General features: G+C 37.9%; 2 protein-coding genes across 2 annotated transcripts; one reads left to right on the top strand and one right to left on the bottom strand.

Annotated features, from left to right (window-relative positions):
• Positions 1–977: 977 nt before the first annotated feature.
• On the top strand, positions 978–4570 carry LOC130713638 (serine/threonine-protein kinase AtPK2/AtPK19-like). The gene is made up of 5 exons (XM_057563418.1): positions 978–1779; positions 1896–2016; positions 2216–2389; positions 2966–3073; positions 4114–4570. The coding sequence occupies exons 1-5, from the start codon at positions 1196–1198 to the stop codon at positions 4396–4398; spliced, it is 1272 nt and encodes a 423-aa protein (XP_057419401.1). The 5' UTR covers positions 978–1195; the 3' UTR covers positions 4399–4570.
• An 8195-nt stretch (positions 4571–12765) lies between these two features.
• On the bottom strand, positions 12766–13263 carry LOC130713045 (uncharacterized). Its single transcript, XM_057562848.1, has one exon. It carries the CDS (start codon positions 13261–13263, stop codon positions 12766–12768), a length of 498 nt encoding a protein of 165 aa, XP_057418831.1.
• Positions 13264–13277: the final 14 nt, after the last annotated feature.

The raw sequence follows: 13277 nt of genomic DNA, 5'->3' as shown, positions 1-13277 counted from the left end.
CACAAGAATATAAAATGAAAGACCCTAAACCAGTTAAGGCCTTCACCACGTCTTCACAATCAGAGACACAAATAAGCTTCCTGAATCCTCGCTCCCAAGCTAGAGACAAGCCTCTAATAACAGCAAGTAATTCAGCCAGGAAAACTTCTCAAAGCTAGCAAAACCCAACACCCATGCACCATTATGGTCCCTTAGAAGCCCACCACAGGTCATGGTAGACGAAGAACGATGAAAGCTGCCATCCACATGTAAACTGACCCAACCAGTTGGAGGAGGAACAAAGCTCAAAGTCAGCTGATGAGGCTGAACGCTACCATGCGACCAAATTGGGTTTGGTCTGGAACTCACTACCTAACGTGTGACATAGTCCAAAGTCCATACCTCATCTCCAAGGATCATATTATTTCTCCACCGCCACGCCCACCAGAGGACATGGAGCAAGAACTCTACATCTGGGTGCTTCAACATGTCTTCGATCCAAAGCCACAGATTACTAACAAAGAAACTTGGGGGAAGAGTGCCACTCGTACGAAGCCAAAGTTCCTTTGAATGTGGGCAGTCACTGAGGCAATGAAGGTCATTCTCTGACGCATTGGAGCATCGGGGGTAAGCTGGGCTAACCGTTAGCTTGCAAACAAAACGATGCTCGTTCACCGGAAGGGAGTTGTGTAGACAAAGCCATAAGAAAAACTTGTACGTCTCAGGAATGTGAAAGCTTCCACAACTTGGTCCATATATGATTTTCCACACCCTCATGACTCTGATCCCATAGCCAAGAGTAACTAGAAGCCACAAAATAACAACCATCAGGCCGCTGATTCCACCGCCACGCATCCTGAAAATCCACTCGATGAAGAGAGATAGAAAAAAAAAATGTAAAAATGTTACAAAGAACAAGTGACGTGTAAATGTATCATTACTTTACTTGATATACAACCCCAAACAGTAAACAGTAAACATCATGTAATTATTTGATGTCCAAGTGATTCTTACTTGTGACAGGAAAGAGCTCAGAGCGCGTGCTCTTCCTTCGCTCGTAGTTGCTCTTCTCTTCTTCCACTGCAAGTTGCCTGCAACACCCTCTCCGATCCCAATCCAATCCAACCCAATCACTCCGCAATTCGATGCTTGTTTCATTCAACATCTGAGACTCAGAAGAACCAACAAAACCCTTCTTCTTCTTCTTCTCTTTCTCATGGCTTCTAAACACCTCACCAGTCTCACCATCCCTTCATCCTCTTCCTCTTCCTCCTTCTCCGCCGTCAACCCATCTCCGTCCACCGCCGCCATCATCCAAAGCAGGTCCCACTCCTTCGTCGGCCCCTCCCCGCGCTTCGCCCCCGCCTCCAACTCCGACATCTTCACCATCGACGAACTCGATCTCCACAGCACCAGCAGTGACGATGAAGAAGAACAATTAATCCCCGAAAAAGTCAAATTCGGCCCCTCCAATTTCCAGATTCTCAGAGTCGTCGGACAAGGTTCCTTCGGGAAGGTCTTCCTCGTCAGGAAGAAAAACGGCAACGGCGACTCCTCCGGTGACTCCTCCGGCGACGGTGACGGCGTGTTTGCAATGAAGGTCATGAGGAAAGACACCATTATAAAAAAGAATCACGTTGATTACATGAAAGCTGAGAGAGACATTCTCACGAAGCTTATTCATCCTTTCATTGTTCAGCTTCGCTACTCTTTCCAAACCAAATCGAAGTTGTATTTGATTTTGGACTTCATCAATGGTGGTCATCTCTTCTTTCACCTCTATCGTCAGAGGATTTTTAGGTATGGTTCTTGTGCTGTATCACTGTAAATATTACTAATTGCAATCTCTGTGTTGTTGTTGAAGTGTTGTTTTAATCATGGCTTTGGTTTTCGTGTGTGTTGTTGTTGTTGGGTAGTGAGGATCAGGCAAGGATTTACACTGCTGAGATTGTATCTGCTGTTTCACATCTTCATAGCAACGGCATCGTGCACCGGGATCTTAAGCCTGAAAATATACTTATGGATGCTGATGGGCATGTAAATTTAATGCCTTAGTTTTTGTTAATGGAAGGAATTTGCTGATTTAATGTTTGCTGAAGGACTATGTGCTGTTATGTTATGTTGTTCCTAGTTTAGTACTATTGGCAACTGAGAATCTTTATTGTGATGTGAGTTCATTTTGGCTTTGAATAATTGCAATGTGTTTTTCAACTTTGATGTGTTTGTCCATGTGCAGGTGATGCTAACTGATTTTGGGCTGTCTAAAGAAATTGACGAATCTGGAAGATCCAATTCTCTGTGTGGGACGACCGAATATATGGCTCCAGAAATCCTTCTGGGTAAAGGCCATAACAAGGATGCAGATTGGTGGAGTGTGGGTGTTCTGTTGTTTGAAATGCTATCTGGGAAGGTAATGACATGCCCATCTCTTGTTTCGTTTATCACTACTTATGTGTGTGGGTATGTGCGTAAGATACAATTATGTCTCTTACAATCTAGTCTAGAACATTAGGAGTCTTGACTAGGTAAATCTTGTCCTGGACATAGTCGCTTATACAACTAAGAGTGAAAAAGATAGCAGTGTAGAGTTTGCAAGATGCATGTGATTCATGACAAGAATTTTTCTAAACATGACCTCTTAGGGGCGAGTTTGATTTAAGTTAAAGTTGTATGGTAAAGGAAAGTTGGGGATTGATGTATCATCTTAAGACCTTATTGAATATTGAGGGTCAATTTTGCTTTTAGGAAGCTTTTATATTTCACTTCTTATCTGTGTGTATAAGACCACAAGGTGGTGCTATCAGCATTTGACGGCTCTCTAGGACATCTACCTACTTTTTGGAGTTCATACACTTTAGTCACCACTCACCACTATAGAATCTCTTATACTCAATACAAGGGTTTTTTTTTTGGCTTTTTGCATATTACAGACTACAGAGTATTTACATTCATTTATTTCCCCTGATTCTTAAATGTCATTTGACAGGCACCGTTTATACACACTAACAGGAAGAAGCTTCAGGAGAAAATTATTAAAGAGAAAGTCAAACTTCCACCATTCCTTACCACTGAAGCTCACTCTTTGCTCAAAGGAGTAAGTAAACTGTAAACGACCTTATTCCTGGTTTTGGTCCTTTTTTGTTTCCCTACCATCCTGTTACAATATACTTACAAGTATATTATGTTTGTTTCCTTAATATTGCTTAAAGATTCCATATTGTTGATTTCTGCATTCACAGCCTTGGTCTTTTCTTATGCCAGTGTTTTTTCATAAAGATTCTTTTAAGAATAATTCTATATCCTCCTACAAATCCCCCTACTTACTCTTTGAAGAAAGTATTGAGTGCTCTTTATATTTCCAAGATATCAAATGCATTTATTTTTTCATTTAATATATTCTTTATACAGTAGTAGGAGGATTTGTAGGAATATTTGTTGGAGGATATAGCATAGCATTGCTCTTATTTTAATTTTATTGAATGAAATTAGTACCTTACTCCAAGACTGGTCCTATCTACATTCTATTTGGATAATTCTATTCAGTGAAGGAACTTAAATTTGATGTGTATATTGCATTGACTTATTAAAACATGAACTTCACATTTATAAATGTATGTTCACAAATTCCATACTCAGGCGCACATTGCAATTTATATCTTCTGGTAACCATTATAAAATCCTTATTTAAGAGTGCATAATTCACTTTGTCCAAATTGAACCTATAGTTTATTTAATATGTTTTCAAACTTTAACGCAAATCTGTTTTATTACATGCATGTTTAAATGGAGCCTGATGACCAATATTGATATACCTGGTCACTTATCTTTTCTTAAGTGACGTTAATATTCTAACCAAAATTAGTAGTAAAAAAGATTACGGCACTTTCCCTGCGATTATTTGTGAAAACAGTGACTTGTTTTTTTTCAAATACCTTTCAAAGTTGCCCTGTAAATAACCACATCAAAAGATATGGTCATCATGTTCAAAAAGGAAATTATTCAAGTGCAAGTTTGAAGGTAGTATAGTATTCATGTTATAAAATTATGTATTTGAGAATACAAATAAAAACATTGCCCTAGCAAGAAAACATAGATATCCAATGCTAAAAGCTGCACATCTCTGTTGTTACACAGTTGCTGCAAAAGGATCCAACTACAAGGTTAGGCAGTGGACCAAATGGAGAAGAGCAGATCAAAAGTCATAAATGGTTTCGGTCAATCAATTGGAAGAAATTGGAGGCAAGAGAACTGAAGCCAAAGTTCAAACCAGATGTGTCTGGAAAAGACTGCACAGCTAATTTTGACAAATGCTGGACAGCGATGCCTCTTGATGACTCACCTGCATCAACACCTACAGCAGGTGACCATTTCCAGGGCTATACTTATGAGGCACCAAACCCTTGGCTTTCTTCTGGATAAACTGAAGGCTCTCAAATCCAAGGAAATTTGTATATGTGGATGGATAAAAAATTAACCTGAAGAAGGCAGGCTTACTCATTGTAAGCTTGTTTCATAGCATGTAAGTAACTCGATTTTTCACTCATAAGGTGCCACCCAATCTTTTAAAGTTGTTCTTAAATGAACATTGTAATGACCCATCCATAGATAAATAGAGAATGTTTAGTGGCTTTCAGATTTGTTCAGATTGGTTAAGTTCATGTCAGCATTAACATATTTGACTAACCAGCTCCCAAACAAAGGAGGGGTTGTGGGAATAGCATGTCGTCTTTCTTGTTTATCAAATGAGTTGTACTTATCAATTTGTGGTACGTGTCCTATATTTTACAGTTAGCTTGGTGTATTTTGTTGTGGCCTCTTATGCATACAACTTTGAGCTCTTGAAGATGTAGCTATCATATATTCTGGTTATAAAATCTAGAAGAACGATAGTTGGCTGTGGCTTTGATGTCTTTGGCTATGTTCTGATAGCCGTTGACACTTGTGTAAACGAATTTACCACACACTTTAGGATAAAAAGTGAAGGAAATTCTTCTTTGGATTGTTGATGAAAGTTTGTTCACGTAGCACTCAATTTATATCTAAACACGCACTTAGATTTTGTTTCTCTTCCTCTACAGATGCACACTTTTTCCCCGTTTCTCTCATCCAATTAAATTGATATTTGGCATGTTGCCGAGCTTTGGTTGGCAAGATCCGTTCCCTTGCTGAGGTGATTAGAAAATTATCTGTCTCATCTGCCAAGGAGCATATCTTGGTGTGTCGACGAGCTTCCTTATTCCATCACTAAATGCTTGACAAATAGAGTCAGGAAGAGTGGATTCCGCAGGTTAGGCGAGAGAGCAAGAGAAAATGACTTAATCATTATTTAATAAGCATTCTGAAACACACAAATAGGAGATTAGCGGTATCAAAGAATCTTGTTCCACCCCAACTTTAGACTAAGCATAACACAGACATAAACCCCTTGTAACATGTGGCTTAGGTGATTGATTGAAGCATAGGGTAAATTCCATCGCCCCAATCTCTAGCCATATACACACTAGTCATTAAAATCTACTTTAGTTTTACAACCAGGGACCAAAGTCACCAAAGCAATAACTAAAGGCACGTGTTCTACTACATGGTTTCACACATCAAATAGATAAGGAAAACAATAAGATTCTGTCTTTTGTTAAGTGGGTTCCATTCTTTACAAAAAAATCCTTCATTTAACTGAATAAGCAAGGGATCCACCCACTAAAGGATCTCCGAAAGAAATTAGTATATTTTGGATGAGAGTTTACACGAAACCAGAAGAGACCAAAAAGACCAATTCACCCATCTACTACATCTCACGGTTATAAATAAACCTTCCTTGCCTTTTATGTTGCAAACATCTATTTTGTTGAGGGAGCAGAGCCAAGGACCATGAATGAGAGAGTCAAGTCCAAGAGTGAGATGTCTCTCTGTGAGAAATCAATGGAGGTTGTAGTAAATGTGATTAGGCTATCCACTTTCTCTATTGCAAAGAGGACTCTTGGAGCCACCACTAGATCAAAGTCTGGGAAGGACCTTTCAGGATCTGATTTTTCTGATATGGAACCAGAGAAGGAACACCAGCAGGTTCCTGATCAATTTCCTGCAAGCAAAAGGTCACAACAGCCGCAAAGCCGCGCAAACCCCACGTATGTTATCAAGTCTGTTGGGAGCAATGGATCAACTGGGTATGTGATTCATGAAGAGAGAGTTCACAAGGTTAGTCCAAAGAAAGACCAGTGTGTTGATGGATTGGCTTCTGACTATATCAGTAAGATACGTAACAAGCTTGGGCGTGGTTTGTAAGATACATGGAAGCCTTCTCTTGTGTATCACCTTTAGCAATTTAACTATTATCTAGCTAATTCTATGTGATCTATATATGAAATGCTACTTAGCTGTTTTGGTTTTCATATGTCGCTGCAATAAGCATAGTGCATGTTTGGAAATCTTGCTTAAATTGATTATGAAGTCTAAATCACCTTTGTGGAGAATTGAAGCTAATCCAAACATTGTGTCTCTTGCTAAAAAGGTGAAGCTATGGTTGTTTATGATGAGACCCAATTTAACCTTTTCTTGATGCTTTCTTTAATATACCTTGCTGGATGGACAAGTATTTTACATGTAGACTGGTCTATGGATGATATTTTTCCAACATGTGGACTAATGAGTAATGAGTTCATTTGGCTTAAGAAAATGTGTTCTATACAATTTTTTTTTAGTCAAACTCTCTTTGGGTTCTAGACAGAAGAGATGTAATTCATTGAGGAAAAAATGAATAAGGTATATAGATGGCATGTAATGAAATTAATAAAACCGAATATTTGAGTGTTACATAGTGGTGGTCCAACATATGTATGTCGATAAAAAGATAAAGTGCAAGAAATCGTGAACAAGTTGTTCAAGAATATAGTTGCAGAGCATCCTGATCCAAGGTACCCCAAAAATGAAGCTTTTAGTCCTTTCATATTTCAACATTGTCACACAGATAAACTGGCAGACCATAAGTTAGATACTTGTAAAGAGATGCCTACTACATTTGGTGCCTTATACTTAACTTGTCAGCCATTGCTTTTCACTCAAAATAGGTTTAGCGGCATCTTTGGTTTTACGCGGAAATCTTTCAGAACCACTTCTCTCACTAAAGCTACTCCTAGTTTCTTCTTTTAGAGCATTTCTGTCCCAATGTAAAACCTATCAAGTTTCCACACATACACTTAGTATTTTGCTGAACTCAGAGAGATTGAGAGAAATGAAGTTTGTTGATATTAATTTATCTATCCAAAATATACAGGGAGAGATATCTTTTGTACATGACTTGGAGACTAACCAATTCAGTTTACTGTTAAAGCAAACTCCAATGCAAAGGTTCTTTATTTGATTCCTTAAACAATATTCAGCACTATTCCTGTGGACCCGTACGACCACATTAGATTTAAAGAACTCCCAAGAAACTGAAGCAGATTTTGCTCCAACCCATAGTTTCTTAAATTACTATTACAAGGGTCTCACTCGTGTCCCACCATACCATATTAATTTATAATATTTATTTTCACCCAATTTAGATTTGAAATTTAATACTAAATCAATACTATAATTAAATTAAATTATTTTCTTTTAATTTCCTTGATACTATAATTAAATAGTAATAATTGGGTTGAAATTTCAAAAAAAAATGTGGGCCGATTAGAGGAGCCCAAATGGCCAAAAAATCGGCCAAGCCGGTCAAAAAAAGGCCCAAATGGTCAAAAACCGGCTCCAGTCGGTCAACCAGGGGCCTAAACGGGCAAAAAATCAAGTGAACCGATCACTTGGGTATAAAAGCTCCATTTCCTCTCTTCTTCCACATGAAACCTTAGCTCTTCTCCCTCTCTACATCGCACCAGCCACCGACTTCACCTTCTTCCTCTCTCCCTAACTTCCTCCTCTCACTTCTCACTTCTCGGTTCTTCTTCCTCTTTCCCTCACCTTTTTCTTCCTCCTCTCACTTCGGCCTTCCCTCTCCCTTCTCCATGAAACCACAAAACCCTTCCCTCTTCCTTCACAAAATCTAGCCTCGTCTCCGGACTTCGTCGTCGAGTCCCTAGGCTTCGCCGCCGGGTCTAATTCCCTCTCCTTCATTCTTCTCATGGTTGGAGGGGGGCTAAGAACATATTGGAGGTCCCAAGCCGGATCAGAGATATCCACAGTTAGATTAGAGTCTTCTAGGGCCAGATCGGAGGTTCCCACGGTCGGATCAATGGTTCAAGTTGTAGATCGGAACTTCTAGTAGCAGATCAGTGACATGCAAGACCAGAAGACCTCAGTTCGGAGCTATATTGTTTTCTTTTTCACTATAAAAATTTAATCCTTGAGAAATTTGCGTCCTTTATGTAATGAAATTGTGATTTTTAGTTGTTAATGGATGAATTTTTTGTTGGTTTTGTGTCTCTTCTCATCTTCTCTTCACTTCTGTTATTGTTGCATCATTTTCTTGTTGATGGATGTGAGAGAAAATATTGTTTTTTTTTAATTTAAGGAACCAAAAAGCAAAGTTCCTTGTGGAAGGAACTCTGCTTTAATTTTAAGGAACCAAAGTGCCAACTAAGCAAGCTCCAATGCTGCAAAAAATTAAGAGCCAACTCTTAGCAACTCCAACTGGTTCAAGAAACCAGCGTTGGAGTTGCTCTTACAACCAAGCTAACAGCAATCAATGTAACTGCTTTCTAACTAACTGCCGCAAGAGGCATATAACTCTAGGGATAATCACATTGGACTAACAAGAGAAAATCACAAGTGTATTGGACACCACATCTTTCACTCAAAACCTTAAGGTATTAGATGTATGAGTCATCTCACTTATAAAGTGCTCATCACTCTCTTAATCATCCAATGTGGGACTCCTTACTCACACTTAAATTTTCAACAATCTCTCTCTCAAGTGTGAGTCCATCTCTAGCGGAAGCCTCAAAATACTTATACCGTCATTGAATCTCCATCAACAGGACACGCCGCCTAGCCACCATTGCTAGGAGGACTTTCGACACGAGGAGTCGCCGCCATGGTTGCACTAACCATTGGTTATGATACCACTGTTGGGTCGCACGAGGCATAAAACTCAGAGGGATCATCAAATTGGGCTAACAAGAGCAAATCACAAGTGGATTGAACACCAAATCTTTCACACAAAACCTTAAGATATTAGGTGTACGAGTCATCTGACTGATAAAGTACTCATTACTTCCCTAATCATCTAATGTGTGACTTCTTACTCACACTTGAATTCCCAACACTAACTACATGAGTAAATGGGATACTATCTTCATTTCTTACAAAGTTACGTAAGATTTAGTCAAAAGCCAAGCTTAGCGGTACATACAGATAAAAGGGAATCGAACCGTAGAGAGAACACTACAGCAGAACACACAGAAACACATTACAGCACAAACCAGTATGTTATAAGCCCCTATAAAACATGACAATTATCCTATGAGATTAGTTGGCATCATGTAGCTATGTTAGTAGGCTTCATGGTAGCAAACAATTAATTGTGTCATTGCACTCTAAACTTCATATGAGATAGCCCAAAGATAGATAGTGGTGGTCGTGGGTGGAGGGTGCGAGTGGTGGTTGGTGGTTGTGGACAAAGGTGAAGTTGTCGAGAGTGGTGTCATGGTGGCTGATGTATGTGGTCTCAGGCGCAAGTTTCAATGGAGGTAGCTGGTGGCTACGAGCGCAGGCGGCGCCGCGGCGGTTATGGTGGAGGTGGCTACAGCAGGGCCGGCCCAAGGGTAAAGCCACCCAAGCAAGGGCTTTAGGCCTCCAATTTTTTTTGTTTTTTCTTAAGTAAAAAAGGCCTCCGATTTTTTTTCTTAAGTAAAAAAGGCCTCCAAAATTAAAATTAACAAAATTTTATATTAGATCAAACATGTTTCAAGGCTCTCAAAATTAAAATTCGCTTTAGGCCTCATTTGGTGTTGGGCCGGCCCTGGGCTACAGTGACAATGGAGGAAGGAAGAAGAGTAGCAAAACCACACTAAAAGAAGAAAAAACCTACCAATAGAAAAATCAACTAATATGGTAGCTAGAGAACCTATCTATTATGGAAAGAAAACCTACCATGGAGAAGGAGAAGTCTTCCAAAAAGAAAGCGCCTCCCAAAGGGGGTGAAGCAAGAAAAAAAATTCCCTCTCCTTCCCCAAATTTTTTTTTTTTTTACAATGTCATGATATATGTAAATAATTTCACTTTGGGTCGTGTGAGAAAACAATGAAATTAGCGAGGCTCGATTTCTCCATGGTTTTATTAGGAGTCACATTAAGTTCAATTCTAGACTTCATATCACATGAGAAGATTTTTTTTTATAAGCCACATGAGAAGATTCATACCTATATAAACAAGCATATATGACATGCGCGCACTTCTAGGAAAAAAACTACACATTGTGCTAGAAGCCTATAATTGATTTTGGGACTTGAACTGGTTTGCAAAAGCTAAACTAAACACTTCAAATATTCCATGTGCAGCTTATGCCTAAGGCATATTATGCTGAAAAGGAAAAGAGGAACTTATGCCTTTGAACTGGATAGAGAGGTTGTCGTTAATCAGAATGTGAACTCGAGTACTTAATAGCGGTTGGACCAGAAAAAAAAGTACATAATATCGAACAAAAATCTCGCACAGGATGTGAACAAGTTGCAAAGCATTACATCAGGGTATGATGGCAGCTGATGTTCTAATCATTTGCTCACATTACTTCTTAAATTTAGGATTAGACCGAGCTCTAGCTTTTGCAGTACTTCCTTTTATATTGAGTTTTGATCATATCTTTAATTAATGTGAAACTTTAACAATACTATTATTTTTGTTCTACAGTTGTGTGATTGATTCTTCCATCTCATATTCACACTTTTATTGATTTTGGACTTCTTTTTCACCTTCCTAAGGTTAAAATTTCACATGAACAAGTCGTGTGAAAATTTGTTTTTTTTATAATTATTTAATAAATGAAGCTCTAATAAAATCTGTAAATATTTGTTTATAAACAGAGACCGAAAGTTTTTATACCATATGTTACTGTGAAATTTTAAGACAAAAGAATCCATTATTCTTAAATCTCAACTTAATATACAGCTCTCTTTGTTCTTAGGAGCCAATTGGAAACACGTCAATTATTTTGTCAACTCTTTTCACAATCTTTTACCAGAATATATAGAAAAATGATTTAACTGTTTCCTAATTAGTACTCATGCTCTTATTTATTAGACATATTTTAGTTTTTTATGTCCTGTATATAAGTCCTTTTAAAATAGGCTTCAATAAGTTTTAAGTCCCTCATTTTACACTAAATTTTATTTTAGTTTCTATCATCTAACTTATATGATTTGGGTTTTGTTGTTTCTAATCACCTTTGCTTGCTATGTCTCCTTTTTAGCTTTGTTCTCAAAGCTTTGATTAATACACCTTTTTGCTTTCTAAAAAAATGATTTGGGTACATTTTTTTTTTAAATAACTATTGTTTCAGTATCATTTTATAATATTCTATCATTAGCTAGTGATGCGGAAAATAGAAAGCCACGTAACAATTATCACATGTCTAAAGTTATTTTTTATAGAAAAATGTTAGTTGTTACTAAATTAGTCATCCTCAGGGTTCGAACCCTTGATCCTTGACCCTTCATCTCACCAAACCCTTATGACCCTAGCTCTTGCCGCTTGAGCTATATCCTTCGGGGACTCAGATGTCCAAAGTAATCTCATATAAAATCTATGTTTCTGCCAAATTAATTAAGGTAGCTACCTAGCTCTTTACTAAAATAACTCTTAGAGATTTAGAAACAATAACTTTCTATTGAGTGAAACTTTATTTTATAAAAAAGTCAGTTGATTTGGTTTGGAAGCAATATATATAAACCACATAACAATATTCTGAACATAGGTTGACAACGGGTCAGGTCAGACTTGAGTATGCATTTTCCAAACCCAAACCTGAACTCCTATACCTAAACTCAATCCATCGGGTTTGGGTTTACCTGAACTTATTGTAGCTTTAAACACATATCCTAAACCTAACTCGATGCATAGGTTTTTTTTTCAAAACAAAACACAGTTTATGCTATTTTGTTTTGAAAATTTTGTTTTTATATCATTTTGAAAAAAACATGATACTTACTTTTCATGATTAGTTAATCACTAATATGATATATATATATATATATATATATAAATAGTAGTTTTATAATTTTAACATATATGGTCGGGTTCGCGTATTACTAATACTCATGGTTGTCAATCTCTAGAGATATCTCTTAATCTCTTACGAGATTACGATATCAAAAATCCTAGAATCAACTTGAAACATTAAAACCCGACCCGACACCATAAAATCACCTGAAACCTTAAAATCAGTTTGAAACCTTAAAATCGACCCCAAAGTTCTAAAATCGATCATAATCCGACTAAAACTCAAATTTTGATCCACACCGACCAAGACCCTAACTTTGACAAGAAATTGATTGAAACACTAATATATTAGTTTTCCAGAGTTTGATTGAAAAATTATTTAATCACAATACTATTTATTGATAATTATTCTATAAAAATATATTATTAATATGTAAATTATTTTTTTACATATTTATAAATATAAAATCAAAATATATCAAGACACTTCTAGATTATCTCATAGAGTCTAAGTTTTTTTCATTCAGGTAACATACAATACATGTTTATATAACACTTTTTTTTTTTGACAAAAAATTATATAACACACTTATAATGCTTGTTTCTTTTTTTTTGATCCTTCGGAAAACTACAGAAAAAAAAAAACAACTACAACGAGCTTAAACGGTCCCTCAAAATAAGGACCTCCAACTCCCAGGGCGGAGAATCCAGCGAGCACTCAAGATCCAGCGGCGAAGACGCTCCTCGTTTGGCCAACCAGTCCGCCGACGCATTACAATCTCTGCCAACATATGACAAGGAAACCACCCACCTCCTTTGGAGCAACTCTCGTATATCACCTAGGATGGGGAGAAGCTGACATTTTTCCTCATCTCCTAGTGCTTGCAGCAAATTTCTGCAATCAACATTGCAAACGACCTGTCTATAGCCCCTGTCCCACACAAAGTGCAGACCTCTTTCAAGAGCAATTGCTTCAGCCATGAAAGCACTTTCTCCAATCATGTACCCGTGAAAGCCATCTTGCCACAACCCCTGAGAATCACGCACGATTCCTCCCCAACCCATGCACCTGGGATCCAATCGGAAGCTACCATCAACGCAAAAAGACACACTGCCCTCTGACGGCCGTCCCCACCTTGCTGCCATCCGCACCTCATCTG

The sequence above is a fragment of the Lotus japonicus genome, chromosome 4, assembly GCF_012489685.1.
Source record: "Lotus japonicus ecotype B-129 chromosome 4, LjGifu_v1.2".
NCBI lineage: Eukaryota > Viridiplantae > Streptophyta > Magnoliopsida > Fabales > Fabaceae > Lotus > Lotus japonicus.
The sequence above is the reverse complement of the archived record's forward strand: the minus strand, read 5'-3'. Positions and strand labels throughout refer to the sequence as shown.